Source organism: Argiope bruennichi, chromosome X1 (genome assembly GCF_947563725.1).
Source record: "Argiope bruennichi chromosome X1, qqArgBrue1.1, whole genome shotgun sequence".
NCBI classification, from domain to species: Eukaryota; Metazoa; Arthropoda; class Arachnida; order Araneae; family Araneidae; genus Argiope; species Argiope bruennichi.
In genome coordinates this window covers 32,910,172-32,926,436 of record NC_079162.1, presented here as the reverse complement: position 1 = coordinate 32,926,436, position 16,265 = coordinate 32,910,172, and the positions used below count along the sequence as shown (strand labels likewise).

At 31.9% G+C, this 16,265-nt stretch overlaps 2 protein-coding genes across 3 annotated transcripts in view; both read right to left on the bottom strand.

Moving 5' to 3' along the window:
* Positions 1–16,265, bottom strand: part of LOC129958114 (sialic acid synthase-like) — a 121,637-nt gene that overhangs the window by 18,142 nt on the left and 87,230 nt on the right. The gene's annotated exons all lie outside the window — the stretch shown is intronic.
* The window catches only part of LOC129958113 (sialic acid synthase-like), a 53,822-nt gene that overhangs the window by 29,293 nt on the left and 8,264 nt on the right, over positions 1–16,265 (bottom strand). For both annotated transcript variants that reach the window (XM_056070303.1, XM_056070304.1), the window contains 2 exons: positions 11,473–11,604; positions 4,465–4,680 (listed from right to left, as the gene is read on the bottom strand). In XM_056070303.1, the coding sequence (XP_055926278.1) occupies positions 4,465–4,680; positions 11,473–11,604 (348 nt within the window). The remainder of the gene's footprint in view (positions 1–4,464; positions 4,681–11,472; positions 11,605–16,265) is intronic.

The window sequence follows — 16,265 nt, the reverse complement described above, 5'->3', positions numbered from 1 at the left end:
GGCTCCTGAACTTGCTCATGACCTTGATGCTGCGTCTGGAATAAGAATTTCCAGAATATACAGACGTCTGGCAGAGAGGGCCCTTTATGCCCGGCGACCAGTTGAGTGCGTCTCTTTGACTGCATCCAACAGAAAAGCCCGATTGTTGTGGTGTCGAACACATCAGTCTTGGGCATAGCAAGAATGGGGGCGTGTTCTTTTCAGTGATGAGTCGAGATTTACGACACAGAGTGACATTCGTCGAATCTTCATCTGGAGAGAGTGAGGAGCTCGCTATCATCCCTCCTACGTAAAAGAAATTGACAGATTTGGTAGAAGAAGAATCCTTGTCTGGGTTGGCATAACGCTGGGCAGTCGTACACCACTGCATGTATTCGATGTGAGTACTGCTAATGCACATCGCTATAGTGATGAGATACTTGAAGCCTATGTGAGGTTGTTCCGGGGTGCTTTTGGCCCAGATTTCATGTTTAAGGACAATAACGTACATACAGAGCCCAGATCGTTGATGATTTTCTTGAGGAAGAGGATATTCGACGTACGGACTGGCCCTCGAGGTCTCCGGATCCCAATCCTATTGAACATGTTTGGAATGGTCTCGGAAGAGCCATTTCACAGCGTAACCCCCCTCCTAATACCCTCCAAGAGTTAAAAGCTACGCTTTTGGTAGATGGGCTTTGTTGCACCAAGCATTTATTGACACCCTCATAAACAGTATGAAAGCTCGTTGTTAAGCCTTTATAGCAGTGCACATCCCATATTAGATAGGCTTTCCCCGAGATAAATACTTTATCTCTGATTCATAATGTAACACTTTTTGATATACCCTGTTTCTTAATTCCCAATTACAATCTTTTCCATGTTGTTATGTGTCTATGTTTTTTCTTCTATTGTAGTGTACCTCTGTGCCAAATTTCGTGGCAACACAGTGAATAGTTTTTCATTTTTCGCATATTTTATGTTTGCGACCTTAATTTTGGACATGAATGTATATCAGGGTGGCCAGCATTTCTGTTTGATATTCCCAGTTTTTTTCATTTTCAGAATTTTCAAAAAATTTTCCTGATTTTTTGAGGAAATATCTATAATCTACATTTTGATGGTATTGCTTCATTTCCTTCCTCTTATATACAGACAGCATAGACCATTCTTAATTGTATGTGAAAAATAGTGTGTCTACTTTTCCTGATTAAAACCAATATAGAAAAAATATTTAAAGCTTAGAAAATGAAACAAAAATTCTTTTCAATAGATAGGTTTCAGAGAAAATATTTTGCAAACATTTCCCCAATATTCGCAAACATACTAAATAACAAATACAATAAACTAGAAGATGCATCTCGTTTCGACGTCCTTTTCTCAGAACAGACTATCACAAATTATTCATAAAGAATGTAATTCAAATTCACACAGAATGCACATTGGTTGAGTGCATTCCATTAGAAGGAAATAAATCTATTTCCTTCTAATAGGATCTCTTATATTTATACCGATTATCAATAGCCACATCAAGACTGAACAACAATGCCAGTAACAGAAGGAAAAAAAGGCCACTTATGAGAACAAAATGAATAACAGCTTAAGGAAAATATCTTCACTAATTGAGCGCACTTTTAATCTGTTGTTGTTTCTTATGGCACTTAGACAAGCCTGCTGTTACGAAGACAGCGATTTAAGCCGATAGGGGGTTTCAACGGGGAAACCACTAAAACCACTTGAATCGTTGGGGGTTTGATAGGGTGGATAGTGGGTCTTGTTTTAGTAGCACCAACTAGGGCCAAAAGTACGACTTTGCCACTCACGCATCACTCATTTGCTTTCAGAACCCTTTTTTACAGGAGGGCACATTCACACAACTCGCAGATAGAACAAAGGAAAAACAACCATGCCCGAACCTGGACTCGAATCCAGGATGCCCAGATCACGGGGAAGACACGCTACTCCTATGCCAGAACACCGGCACTTTTCATCTAAAATATAGTGGTAATGTACTAAAGAAATTATTCAGTAACAATAAAACTGCATGAACATTTAGCCCGATTATCCCAGTAAAAATTACCTACAAATTGGTAGAATGTTTAACCCATTTGCATCATATAGGGAAGAATGAAAAATTAAATTTATCTTTCAATAGTATACAAATTATAAAAAGATGGAATGAATTAATTTTGTAAATTTTTATCTTTTCATATACTCTTTATTTTCACTGAGCGCTATTAAGCATGTATCAGGAGACCAAATAGGGATAAAATGAAAGATGGAGGAGGATATATTTACATTTCACTTAAAAACAGCATAAACTCCGGTTATCAACGGAATTAGGAAGTGTAAGAATTTAATAAAACCGCGAATTAGTCATACAAACAATAAATACACAAACTTCGGATTCAAATAGTGCGGATCAAAATGAAAAGAGGAAAAAACAAGTGCGAAAACACATCAGCTGGGACAAAAGACAAGGCCTGACAAAGAACTATGAGAGTGCACTTATATCATTTACTGCATGTCATTTTTGGAGGGTGAAATAATCAAAAGCGTTACTACAGGCTTTTCGAAACAATATACACACAAAATCGTATCAGAAAATGTTCATTTCTTTTTATACACTTTCTGCGAAAATGAAATATGGGAGAAATATGTACTTGTACTATATACCAAATAACAAATTAAATTTGATGTGTTTAATATATTAATAACATAATTATTAATATAATATCACAAAATTTTAATAATACAAATTCATGCTTTCTTTTTCGTAATGTGTGGCACAGTAGAAGTAGAAACTTCTAGGATACATTCTTCAAAACTTTCTTGCACACTCCTAAAAAAGGTGCAACCCTCTCCCTCGCACTTCATGAATGTTTGGATTTTTAATTTTATACTCCCGCATATAAACGTTTTCTGATTTAAAGTATAATGAAGAAAACCAAGTATGCATTTGGACGTCTTGTTTCAACCGAATGTAAAGAATTTTAGTAATAAGATCACATACCAAATTTGATTTATCTAAATCCTTGCATTTTCCAGTTATCACATTTACATACATGCTAGAGTAGAGATTGAGAAACGATCAACATCTTGACTGATTTATTTTAAGCTTCATACTTATTTAATCTTTCAATGCTAAATCATTACAGCAGATTTTATCAGACTTTATGCTCTGCCGTTACCATGCTCACCTATTCTCAGACAGCTAGACAGACTTGAATGAGATTGGATTTTGTTCAAAATTTGATAGAAATTTACAAATTTGGTGTAAAGAACATATGCCATATTTCATCCGTAAAGCTGAAAGTATTTTTAAGTTAACTTGCTCACAGACAGACACAATTCGAAAAATGTGTTTTGCAGATGAACAAATGATGTCGTCTAAAACGTGGAGATTCGTCAAAATATTGAATTCAAAATTTTCAACGTTTGCAATACTGCTTCTTTATATACAAGAAAGTAAAAATAAATAAATGAATAAAACGATCATTTGTTTTACTTTTGAATAAAAAAAATCCATTAAATTTGAAAATCATAAAAATAATATGGGTTAGTCCTTAGTTACATTACATTTTACACAGAACGCAAAAACATTTTCTTTAATTATGTTGATCAATTTGACACTCTGAAGAAAGAAAATATATATATATATTAAAAATATTATCTTTCGAAGAAAATATAAAATACATATCGTTTATACTAATTTATTGCATATTATATATATATTAGCAATAAATTAATTACGGTATTTTGTTTTTTCTTCACTGCAATTTCGAATATTAAGATAACTAGCTTTACTGCTCCAAAAGTGTTTTGACTAAGGACTTGACTTTTAAACCGGCTTCATTCACTATTCAATCTAAAATTAGTGAATTAATAAACCATAATACCAATGGATTATCATAGTAATACCATAAATTATGCAAAAAATCACTCTTAAAGAATAAATTTTTTTTAAACAATATATTTATAAAAATGCATAATACAGGAGATAATGAAACAAGAAATGAATAAGTTGTTTCAAAACAGTCAGTAGAAGCAGAATCCTTCAAAATTTAGAGACGTGTTCTTCAGTCATGAAGGCACTCACGGCGGTGACGATTCTAAATAACCGATATTTCAGTTTATCTTAAGTATAAACTGTCGCTGCCTGCTGTGTGAGCAGAAACGCTAAAGGCGTCAGTGTCTGACTTCAGTAAATGACTGATTTTCACTGTCTGCCAACATCGTTTCATTTTACATATGAAAAAAGACTGGTGAATTGTTAACTACGATAATAATCATCAATTATTTTTTTAAATCTCAATTTTAGAATAAACTTCCCTGGGTTTTTTTTTTTTCTCCCGATTTCTCAGAATTCCTTGGCAATTCCCGATTTTTCCTGTTTTCCGGAAGACTGGTAACCTTGATATATATATAAATTTATTAGGGACACTCATTATATAATATTAATAAATATTGAAAATGATACTTTACCTGATCCATACCAGTTGCTGCAAAAATCAATCCAAGTTCTTCAGCATACTGTTTTAATTTAACGAAATTTTCATTTGATAATTCCAGAACTCTCCTATGTTCTCCATAAGTAGCTCCAAAGGAATGCTCATTTTGATAAGGGCGATTTAAAGCTTCCTCAGTAAATCTACTTCGTATGTCACTTTTTTGAAACTTCACACAATGTACTCCACAATCCTAATAAAAAAAAAAGAAAATTTAAACACAATGTAACATCAAAAATTACAAACTTTGCACTTTTAAAGCTATTCACCTTTGGCAGAGATCTGATTCGCTGGAGATATTAGTTATATTTAATTTCAGTTAAATCTCTTAGACATAACTTCATTACCACGATTCCGTTAACAAATCACTTTTAAGTATCAAATGGTCATAGACATTAAAGATGTTTCACTTTAATTATCTCTTTTCACTGTGAACATGATACTTTCTAATGGAGACCAGTTCTAGCTATGACATAGCGTTATTAAAAACGTAAATGTGCGGTTATCTATCTCAGGGATGCGATTGGAAAAAAAAAAAGTGGAAATCCAAAAATATGACAGGAAACACCACGCGAAAGCAAGACAACAAAGAGCATGAATCAAATAATCAATGTCAAGTAAAAATTATCAAAATTACAGCCCAATTAACTTTTATATTATTTTCAAAATGTTTACAAAAGTTAGACATCAACAACAACGCTTTTCTTAAACACACTTTATATTGTCAGGATAAATTTAAATGTACAGGTTAGCAAGAAATAAACTTTCAGATTGAAAGGTTACTAGAATGCCTTGTATTTGTCCAAATAAGATGGCAAACAACTGGGCAATTTCATGTTTTTTTGTTTTTTTTTTCCCCGGTACAAGACGAAAGGAAATCCTATATTCTAGAGTCAAAAACGAAGCTACAGCGGTCATTGAAGCCATCTTGGCACTGGCATTATACCAGTAATTTACAGTGTATTTGATATGCTGTATTACACAATACAAAAACCTTGCGATTGATTTTGGACTTTTAGTTCTACAAAATCAAGCTGTGCACCTACAAGCCCCCACAATTATCCAATTTATCATTGGACCGATTTTTTTTTCTTTTCTTTTTTGAAGGAATAACTGCAAATGAAATCCATAACTGTTCCGTAACAGGACAATGGTACCATGATATGCTGAGATATTTTGTAACCCCAAAATTTTCAACAGTGTGAATCTCTTCGGGGCATCATTTTTATGCAACATTTCACAATGATTGTCGTATAAAACAATTGTTTAGGCAGCATTTCACAAATGCACGGATCACCAGCTCTCATTCTCCAATATCATAGCCACCTCATTCTACGGATATCTCCCCATGCGACATTTGGGTTTAGAGTTTCCTGAAGGACAAACTTGATTCAACTATCTAAGGCCAGCATCAGTGCCATATCTGAAGAAAGATTCCGTGGCATGATTTTGATATTCCGGCAGACTTACTCCTGTCAGTCTTGGAAAATATGGTTCTGCTATTACAACACACTGTTGAATATAATAGATGAAATAAAGCAATTTTTGTGTATTATTTAACATTTATAAATTATAATTGTATTATTTAACATCTATAAAGTATATAAAATAATTTATGTGTTTTACACAGCCACCTATCGGCGTATTTTTGCACTAAAATTGGTACAAATAAATATTAAGTGTATCACTTGACTAATTTCAAATTTTTTCATTTGAACCAATATAAAATAATTTCTGAAATAAGTTTCCTCTGAAGTTTGAAACTTATTTCTTACTATCCCTATAAATAGGAAAACAAATATCAGAGGAAAACCAGGACTTTATTGTAAATGTATCTAATTAGCATATTCTGGTAACCATTCCTTTAATGGTTAGTGGGCCTTTGCAGCTATCTCGGGCACATTAATGTTTTTTTGTTGTTGTTGTTTTGTTTCTTTACAGGTCATTGTCATGGTTCAATTGGCGTTTCATCGTTTGTTTCTGAGCAACAGTCCCATTGGTAAAACGAACAATTTCATTTTGTGAACAAACTTAAAATTCGAAAGGAAATTTTGAGTCTGAGACCTCATTTTATCTCATGATAAACTGCAGATTTTTTTTTTTTTTCTTTTTGTTCAAAACCGAACAAAAACGAGAACTCCAAAAGAAAAAAAAAAGTGGAAAACCGCGGAAAAATCACATCCTTGCTGTTTTCTAAATTTCCGGGTACTGTAACTTCAACTTTTCATTCGTCTTGAAGCAACACAGATAGTAAACAAAACCTCACCCCCTCCCTTTTTTTTAGCTAAATATTCGATGAAACAATGAACACGACTTGATTTGGGGCAACAAATTATCTGCCGTTGGAAATTAGGCAAAATGTATTTTCTAAAAAACTGTCAAAATTCAAGAAAAAAACGTGCGAAATTGGTGCAATTTTCAATTTTTTAATGATATCAATACTAAAAATTGGTATGATTAAAAAAGAATTTTTTAGAAATTTTGGAATAGTGTAAAATTTATTTTTGTGAACTACTATTTACTGATGTTATTGTGGAGAAACGACGGAATTCAGCTTAATTTCTACGTCATTAAATTCTAATTGAAATTTCAAAAAATTTCTCATCTGATTCGCAGATTGGATGGTTGCCTGATTGCTAAGGAAATTAAAAAACTTTCCTTTGATTCACAAACTAAATATAAAAAAAGACTCTTTCAAAGACAAATTTTTTAGTTTAAGGACAATTTTTAAACCAATACAATAAATTGTGCTGTTGCCAGATGTCCAATGCATTCATGAAATTCGACAGCAAAAAACATTCCATTCATTTCTGAAAGGTCCTGATATCAGGAAAATATGGATTTTCAAATGCAGAAGGAAAATCACTTTTAACATTGCAAATGTTCGAATTTGTTCTTGCCATTTCAGCATTAGCGATAATTCTCGTAATATGAAAACTTGGTACTCTAACAGAAAAAAAAAAAAAAAAAAAAAAATCCCAACATTAAATGTATAATTATCTGAAAAAGATGTTTCGTAAGGTGCGAAAACGGGCATTGGAAACTCTGAATAAGTTAACATCACTAAAATAGAAATTTCAAGACAGGACTGTGGATTTTTAGGTCGAGTCTCAATTTATTTTAGAAGAACAGGGGAATTAAATTGTTTCAATGGAAAAATAAACTGAGAGATTAAAATGAGCAAATACTTCAATGAAAAGATAGATAAAAACACATTAGAGCGATAAATTAAACAGAAACTTTCAAGAGGTGTCAATAGAATTTTAAGGGAATTATTTTCTCAGGGTCAAATAAAATTGCCTACTGACAGAAAAAAAATAAGGAAAATGGACAAAAACTGATATACAGAGAGCCATCACTCTAAGCACTGTTTCCAGAAGATGTTACAAATTCTTGAAAGATGTTCTCGGATTCCCTCTATTAAGTGTTTCAACTTTAAAAATATAGATTAAAAATTCATTTAAATGTCAACCTGGTATATTGTACGATGTGTTAGCATTAATGAAAACTCAGGCTTCTAAATTTTCTGCACTGTAACAAATTTGTGACCTCTGTTTTGATTAAATGAATTACGATAGCTGCTTTTCATATGATCAGGAGGAAGATCGCATTATGGGTCTTAATTCCAATGTTATAATGGCTAGAGATTTGTTCTTCTCATGAAAACAAGTAATTAATTTTGATTTTGACATTCAAATGACATCAGATCTTTTGAAAAAATTAATAATTTCAATAGAAAATTCTGGCAATAATGTTATTGTTGATCTAGGAAGGAAGTATTTCTCAGTTTGGAATGAATTGAAAGTATCTTATATTCATTCTTTCTTTCCCAATACTTCCGATTCTTTTAGAAAAATTAAGGGTGTTTGCCAATATTTCCCATCTTTACAAAGTCACTAGGAATAATGATTTTATTTATACGGGAGCAAAATTTCTAAGAAATAACAGAAAGATTACTTATGTTGGATTATTTAACGGTTAAATTTTTTTAACCGTTTAATTTTTTTCATCGATTAGCTCATCGATGTCATTGCTATCCACCTCTAGCCTCATAATCTTGGCCAGAGGCAAAGTTTTGTCGATCAAAGCTCACAAGTACTTGCTCCAAACCCCTTGGAATCGCGTTCCACAAAGTTATATGGCCGAAAATTTTTCATATAGATATAAAGGTTCTCTTCAAACAAAGTTCTACACACACACTAACACAAGCTAATCCAGCACGTGGCGTCATAGTATCTTTTCCTTACTTGTTCTGCGAAACATTACTCGTCAAGAGAGTCACCTATTTACATTTTGTTTTGCTCGTCATGCGAGGTGTTTGTTAAGCGAGGTTTGACTGAATTTTTTATAAAATAGCATCAGTGCATTTAGTTTGGCAACACTGGAAAATGTCAGATGGTGACCTTGCACTTTTCACAGCGCAAGGTCATGATCTTATCACAATAAAATCATGGCATTAAAAAAACTTGTTACGCAATTTTTAACAGTTTCTAAATATATATATTTATGAAGAATTCATCTATTTAACAGAATATTATTGAATTATGCCGTTATTTATTTTTGTCGGCCTGCAATGTTACGTTTAAATTATCTCATTTTTGGGGAATAAAAAGTTTTTTTTCCCCCCTTCTATTTTTTAACGATATCAGAGAAGTGAAACACCTTTTATTTTGTGTTCGAAGTATAGTTTATACATTTTTACTCAAGTGTTATTTAATTTTTAGAATATTGAACGGGGGGGGGGGAGAGAAAAAGCAAGATTAAGACAGTCAGATTCAGCCAAGAGAGAAGCAGAAAGCAGCTGAACACGAAGGAAGAGATGACGAGGAACAGTTGGACTCTTTGAAATATTCATATGATCTTACATGTAAATAATATAAAGTTTTGTACGTTTTTATTATCTACGTGCAATACTAATTACAGGGGTGTTTGTGGGACCCCAAAAAATCCCCTGAAACTTTTACGGACTTACTACCGGCATTTTGGAGTTTCGAGAAGGGGGGGGGGTGGAGAAATGAAAAATTACAATTATGAAATATTGAATGACCTAATTATAAAAGTTCAATGAATTACTTTTTTTGCAAAATTAATAATCATAAATTTTCAAACATATAAACTACTACATTTTATGCAAATATTTTAAATTACCTGAATTAATTCTTTAAAAAAAATTATCTAATTTCTGCTGCTTTTTTTTATTTTCTGATGTTTGTGGGCTTGTCTTTCTTTTGTGGTGAACTTCATAATTGCAGGAAGATTGACTTTTATTTTCCTCATTTACAGTTGAAGAAATTTCCTCGAGAACTGCACATGCAGAGGTAGAAGCAGTTTGCTTTTCTGCTAATGTAGAAGGTTTTTCAGAGACTTTTATAGGTGACTCATCTGAAATACATGTTTTTAAGTCCTCTTGATATGTTTTCCAACTTCTGTTCATATTCAGTAAGAGATCTTTGTGAATTGGATCAGTCATTGGATTTTTTGAGCCATATTTTTCACATGAGGTTTCTTTAGAAGCCATTAAATCATATTTAATAGTCTGCACTGCATCTAGGGAATCAATCTTAAGAGAGGTTCTATAGTCAGTGACAAGTGTATCCATTAAGTTGAATGCACTTTCCACTAATGGGCCATGGAAGCAGCTAAGGCAGGCTTTGACCAATTTAGCCAATGTAGGATACTTATAATCATTTGTGAAATCATCTTTTAAATTAAAAACTTTAGACCAATATTTATCAATTGTACACTTGACTTGATTTCCACTTTCATCAGATGTGTAGAGCATTTCTTTGGTGATATCAATATCACTCTGGTATAACCTTATTTCAGCTTCTACTTTTGACTTTTCATTATCACTAAAAATATGGGACATGATAATTTTTCAAAAGCTAATATTGTACTGGTTTTACCTCTTAGCTCTGGATCTAATGCTGTAAAACTAATTAGATATGAATTTTTAAGGGGTAATTTCTGTTTCATATGCTGAAATTTCAAAGTGAAATTCTCTTGCGTACATAAATAAAAAAATATTTCAATAAGAGAAACGAAAAATTTACACGTGCATCAATAAATGAAACGAAAATTTTACACAGCGGAGAAAAAAAAGTTGCGAAGCGATCAATGACAAATAGCTAATACGGCGAAAAATCCCTCTTCTCTACTTATTGGCGCCACGCCAGGAGAGATAAGACCTTTGAACCCAGAGTCACGTGATCGCACATCTGGTCGCGAAGTCTCTCCCTTTTTTTTCTGCCGCGCCTACTTGCCGAAAAGAATCCAGAAGAGAATGTCCGAGAAACGGGGGAATGAGTCATAACTCACAATAAGGAAAGAACAAAAAAGAAGTTTTTTCCCCCTTTTCACGCATTATCACTGCCTTTGGAGAAAGAAAGTTAAAGTTTTCACCACACACGCTGACCTTGCGTTTTCTGCTTTCAAAGCAAACAAAATCGCCCAGATCAAAATAAATAATTCATTATTATTCCTACTTCCTTTTGAACGACGATCCCCGGAATTTCCGGGTATCGAAGTTCAAAATCCCCGGAATTCCGGGGTTTCCCCGGAGCACAAACACCCCTGTAATTAGAAATATAAACTATTTTTAATTAGCATTGCACACAAATCATTTCTAATTCGGTTAGAAGCATTAAACAAAACTCACCTTAAAACAACAGAAAAGATTAGACCTTTCTTTCTTTAAAACTTAGATCAGCATCTTTACCATAATGGTAATAATTAAAGTGAATGTAAGAAATAGGATTTAAAAAAACTCTCGCAAGATTAAAGTTTTCTCAAGAATACATAATCATAGAAAGAATTTAAGACGATAGTAAAAAAGAATGTTGTTTTGACTAAAATTGAAATAAATTATTATACCCAGTAAAAATCTTAAAAATTAATTTATCACTTTAAAATATAAAAACCGGTAAAATAACTTCAACATAATCACAACTTTGAAAATATTTTTTTTATCAATAGAATCACTTACTGCAGCTATTCGTATAAGTCTTCTGGCTTTTAAATAACTGCCTTGGTGGTTTTGCCCTATTTCAGCAATAATGAAGACAGGACGATTACCACCAACAAATACTCCTGGAGCAATCTCAAACTCGACTGTGTCCTAAAATATGATAAATAAAAGGGAAATATATTTAAAAAAAAATTTAATAAAATTCAGATTAAAAAAATTCTTCTATTTTAGAAGACTTCAGAAACCTTTTAGCAAATACAATTTAGCAATTTAATTTCATATATGTTAAATTAAAACCACTTGAGCATATGATATAATATGAGTATGATGATTCACTTAAATAAAGTGTTTGGATAATGTTTATAATATATTTTCATTAGTTCTATATCTAGTATGAAGCTAATGACAAATCTCATAATTTTGAACAATTACCATGGAATCATGAACAAATTTAATGCAAAAGTAATTTGAAATATGTCTAGTATATTGTGTCATTGCAAATGTCATATATGTCAATGTCATAAAATGAGGAAATTGAATGAAGTCACAGGTATGTTATACAAAATGTAATTCACTGGCAACTTTTTTCATCATTATATCAAAAGTATTTCGAGAACTAAATGATTTTATGAAATAATATCAAATTAATTTTTCTGAAAATATAAAAATGTTGAATAAAATGAAACTCAGAAGGTAAACGGCTAGGTAAACCCTCGCTTACAAACAAAAAAAAAAAAAAAAAAAAAAAATACTTCACTATTTTTATAAAATTTCAAAGATTTACAATTTTTTACCTCCTTCAGAATTACTATTCCAATTAGAAGTAAGGCTGGGAATGGACAGGGCCGCCGCGTGGGGGTGGCAAAATTGTTCACCGCACAAAGGCGCATGGGCCAGAGGGGCGCCAAAATTTATAGTACTTATAGTTTTTTTAATTTAATGTTATTTAAATAAAAATTAATTATACACTTGCAGTTTTGCATGTTTTATATTTTTTAAGCAATAAAATAAGATTTTATTTTACTTTTGTTTCTGTGGGTTGTTTTCGTTTGTGTAAAACAAAATTTGATTGCCGACAATAAAACAATAAAACCACGTTCCGCGTGGAGTTCGCGCTACCACACGGAACGTGTAAAAAGTCCAAGAATTGTAACATGTAATAACAGGAATTGGGAATGTTTTGTATCGGCATATATTCATTCTTTATGTGCTGCGAAACTGTTGCGGCTCAATGTCCTTGTTCAGTTTGCTTTTTTTTTAATGATGGTGGCGACGCCACCGTGCGTGTGTGCCCTTGAATTAACAGGGAATACCCTTATTTTTAATCATATACGTAGCCGCTGCTCATAAAGTGCGTACATTTTGTGAATTGCTTCGCAAGCAAAGTACTGTGATTAATTGTTTTCAAATCATTTTTTTTGTTTATAATTGTTCCAAAAAGTAGGATTATTATGTAGAGGTAAGTGAACAATCTAAATATATTATTAGTATTATTTTTATAGCAGTAAAGATTCATAAAAAGAAACTTACTTAGATGTTGATTTAGAAAATTCGCCTGTTAATAGCGTAATATCTCAAAACGAAAATTTTGACTTGGAATTAAACGATCCAGCTACCTGGCCTGATACAATTTCTATAAAAATTGGAGATTATTTAATTGAAAATGGCCCTCCCCGCTTGATAAACAAACATTTTCCGAGAGATAATTCTGGCAGAAAATTTTTAGAATCATTTAGTATATTCAAATTCCCAAAACGCAGTTTTTTGCTTCCCATATAAACTATTCAGTAAGAAGCATTCACAGCTTATTAAGGATGGATATAATGATTGGGCACATTTAACCCACATTTTGAAAACACATGAAAGCAGTGCATATCTCCTTAAACATAGTTCAAAATGCAGTGAACTCAAAATGTCTTTGCCTAATTTATGTACCATGGACGCAGCTCAACAAAGACTTTATGATGCAGAAAAGGTTTACTGGCAATCGGTTATTGAACGGCTTATTTATTTAATTCAATATTTAGTCGGGCAATTGCCTTGCATTTAGAGGTTCTACGAAAAAGTTGCATCATAGTAACAATGGAAATTTTTTGAAGTTGGTTGAAACAATAGCAAAATTTCATCCAATAATCGCTGAACATCTCCACAAAATTCAAACATCTCAAAAGAAGAACATTACTCATTACTTAGGGGATCAAATTCAGAATGAAATTATAAGCATTATTTCAGAAGGAATTAAAAAGCATTTATTACATATGATTAAATCGCCAAAATATTATTCACTAATTTTGGATACTACACCTGATGTCAGTCATACCGAACAGTTGACTGTTGTAATTCGATTTGTTTATAATAACGAGGAAATCAATAAATCCCAAATTGAAGAACATTTTTAGGATTTCAATCTGTCGACGACACTACTGGACAGGGTCTGTTTGAATTCATAAATGGACATTTAAAATTGTTAGAACTAAATTTATCAGATTTATGAGGCCAATCTTATGATAATGGTGCTAATAAGAGAGGAAAACACAAAGGATTGCAACAAAAAATTATTGAAAATAATTCAAGGGCACTCTTTATCCCCTACTCTGCCCATTTTCTAAATTTAGTTGTAAATGATGCATCTAAAATTTCCTTCAAAATAGTTAATTTCTTCGGAGTAGTGCAGGAGCTTTACAACTACTTTTCTTCATCCTATTTTGCAACAGTATGTTGAAAATCTAACTTTAAAGCCACTCTCCAACACCAGATGGGAAAGTAGAATTCAAGCTTTAAGACTGTTGAAAAACGATTTGAAGGGAATTTTAAGAGCGTTAATAAATATTTAAGAAGATCAAACAAGAAAAATGGAATCAAAAACTCAAGAAAAAAATTTGATTCAGAAGGTTTCCTCGTTTAAATTCACTTGTTCCATTGACATCTGGCACGATATCTTAAATTTAGTAAAAGTGGTAAATAAAATAATGCAAAATTCTAAATGTAATTTACAAATCGTGACTGACCATTTACAAAATCTTATATCAGAACTAAATAATCGTATATCAGATGTAGCTTATGCACTTGCAATTGCTAATGCAAGTAGCGTTGCTGATGATTTGGGGGTGGATACTGATTTTCCACAAAGTCGAAACAGGTTTAAAAAGAAACTATTTCAAGATGAACCGACGAACCAATCAACAACCCAAGACAAAAATTTAAGGTGGAATTTTACAGTATAATATTAGACACTGCTATTTCTTCAATAACTGAAAGATTCAATAAATTAAAAGAACATTACAATTACTTCAAGGTAGTACAAACTATATACCTAATTTAAAAAAACTGGAGTGGCAATGAAATTTTAAAACATTGTAAAGAATTAGAACAAAAATTAACAGATTCTAAAAATGTTAATACAAAGGACATTGGAGAATTAAATTTGTTAGAAAAAATAAAATCTTGCGATGTTTTACCAAAGAGTATATGTCACCTATTGATGTTTTAAATTATATTTATGAAAACAATCTTACAGATACATTTCCAAATATTGCAATAGCTTTAAGGATTTCTTTAACCCTGCCAGTTTCGGTGGCTAATGGAGAACAAAGTTTTTCAAAACTTAAAATTATAAAAAAATACAAGCGACCTACCATGGCGCAGGAGAGATTATCGGACTTGTCCATAGAGAGCGAAATATGGGATAAATTAAATATAAAGGAATTGATACGAGCGTTTGTAGCTGCTAAAGCTAGAAGAATGAATATTTGAATATATTTTCTAATTTTTATTTTACTTAAAAATGTTTTATCATTGTTTTGTTTTTAAAATTTATGAAATAATAAAAAACAATAAGACAAACGTATTTTAGTATTGTAATTTTAAAGCTTTTCAGTTCGAAAGTCAAATTTTGAATACTATAAAATAGTATTTCACATATAATTTGCAGCACTTTATAAGAGTGCAACAGAACCCCATAAAGGGGCGCCAAATTTCAATTTGAACAAGGGCGCCTAATACCCACGCGGCGGCCCTGGGAATGGAAAACAAAATTTTGTTTCTATTAGAACGAATACAGTTACTTTATCTACAATTAACTTTTATTACACTTTATGTTTTATTGTTTATAGAAGGTCAAAATGGCTTCAGAACAGATAATATCAAATTTAAGATGGATCTTAGTTTGTGCAGAGAGTAGCGAAATGTATTAGGATAAATGCACGTTAAATCCATTGTGGATAAGTGTCCGTCAAACGGCGGTGAAATTTTGGAGAAAATTATGTCGCTCTATCCATTAGACGAAAATTCCTTTAGCGAAATAATTCCCATATAGCTTTAAAATAGTACTTAAACTAATTAAACTAAGCAGGTCATTAAAATTTTTCTCAACTCATTTCAACGGCTGGTTTTGTGCACTAGTATACAATAAATGCAAAAAAATCAAATAATTTAGAAATATTTATAGAACCCCCCCCCCACACACACACACACAAACAGGCATTAAATATATGTTTACGTATGTTGATTCTAAATGATCGTGACAGTAATATTTTTTAGTTAAAAATCATTCTAGGTTCAGGGGCACGCATTTTGTAGTAAAATATCACATAAACTTTTTTAAAAAAATACATATTTTTTTATTAGAACATAGAAATTAAAACAAAGTCTCCCATTAAAAGAATTGGTTTGAAATCAATTAAACTTGCTAAAAGAACTAAACATACATTTACTAAATATAACTAAAGTAAATGAATCGCCATCTTAAACATACATTTAGAAAAATTAAATTTGGAACATTTTTGAGTCGCAACAAGTTTGGCAAAGTCCGT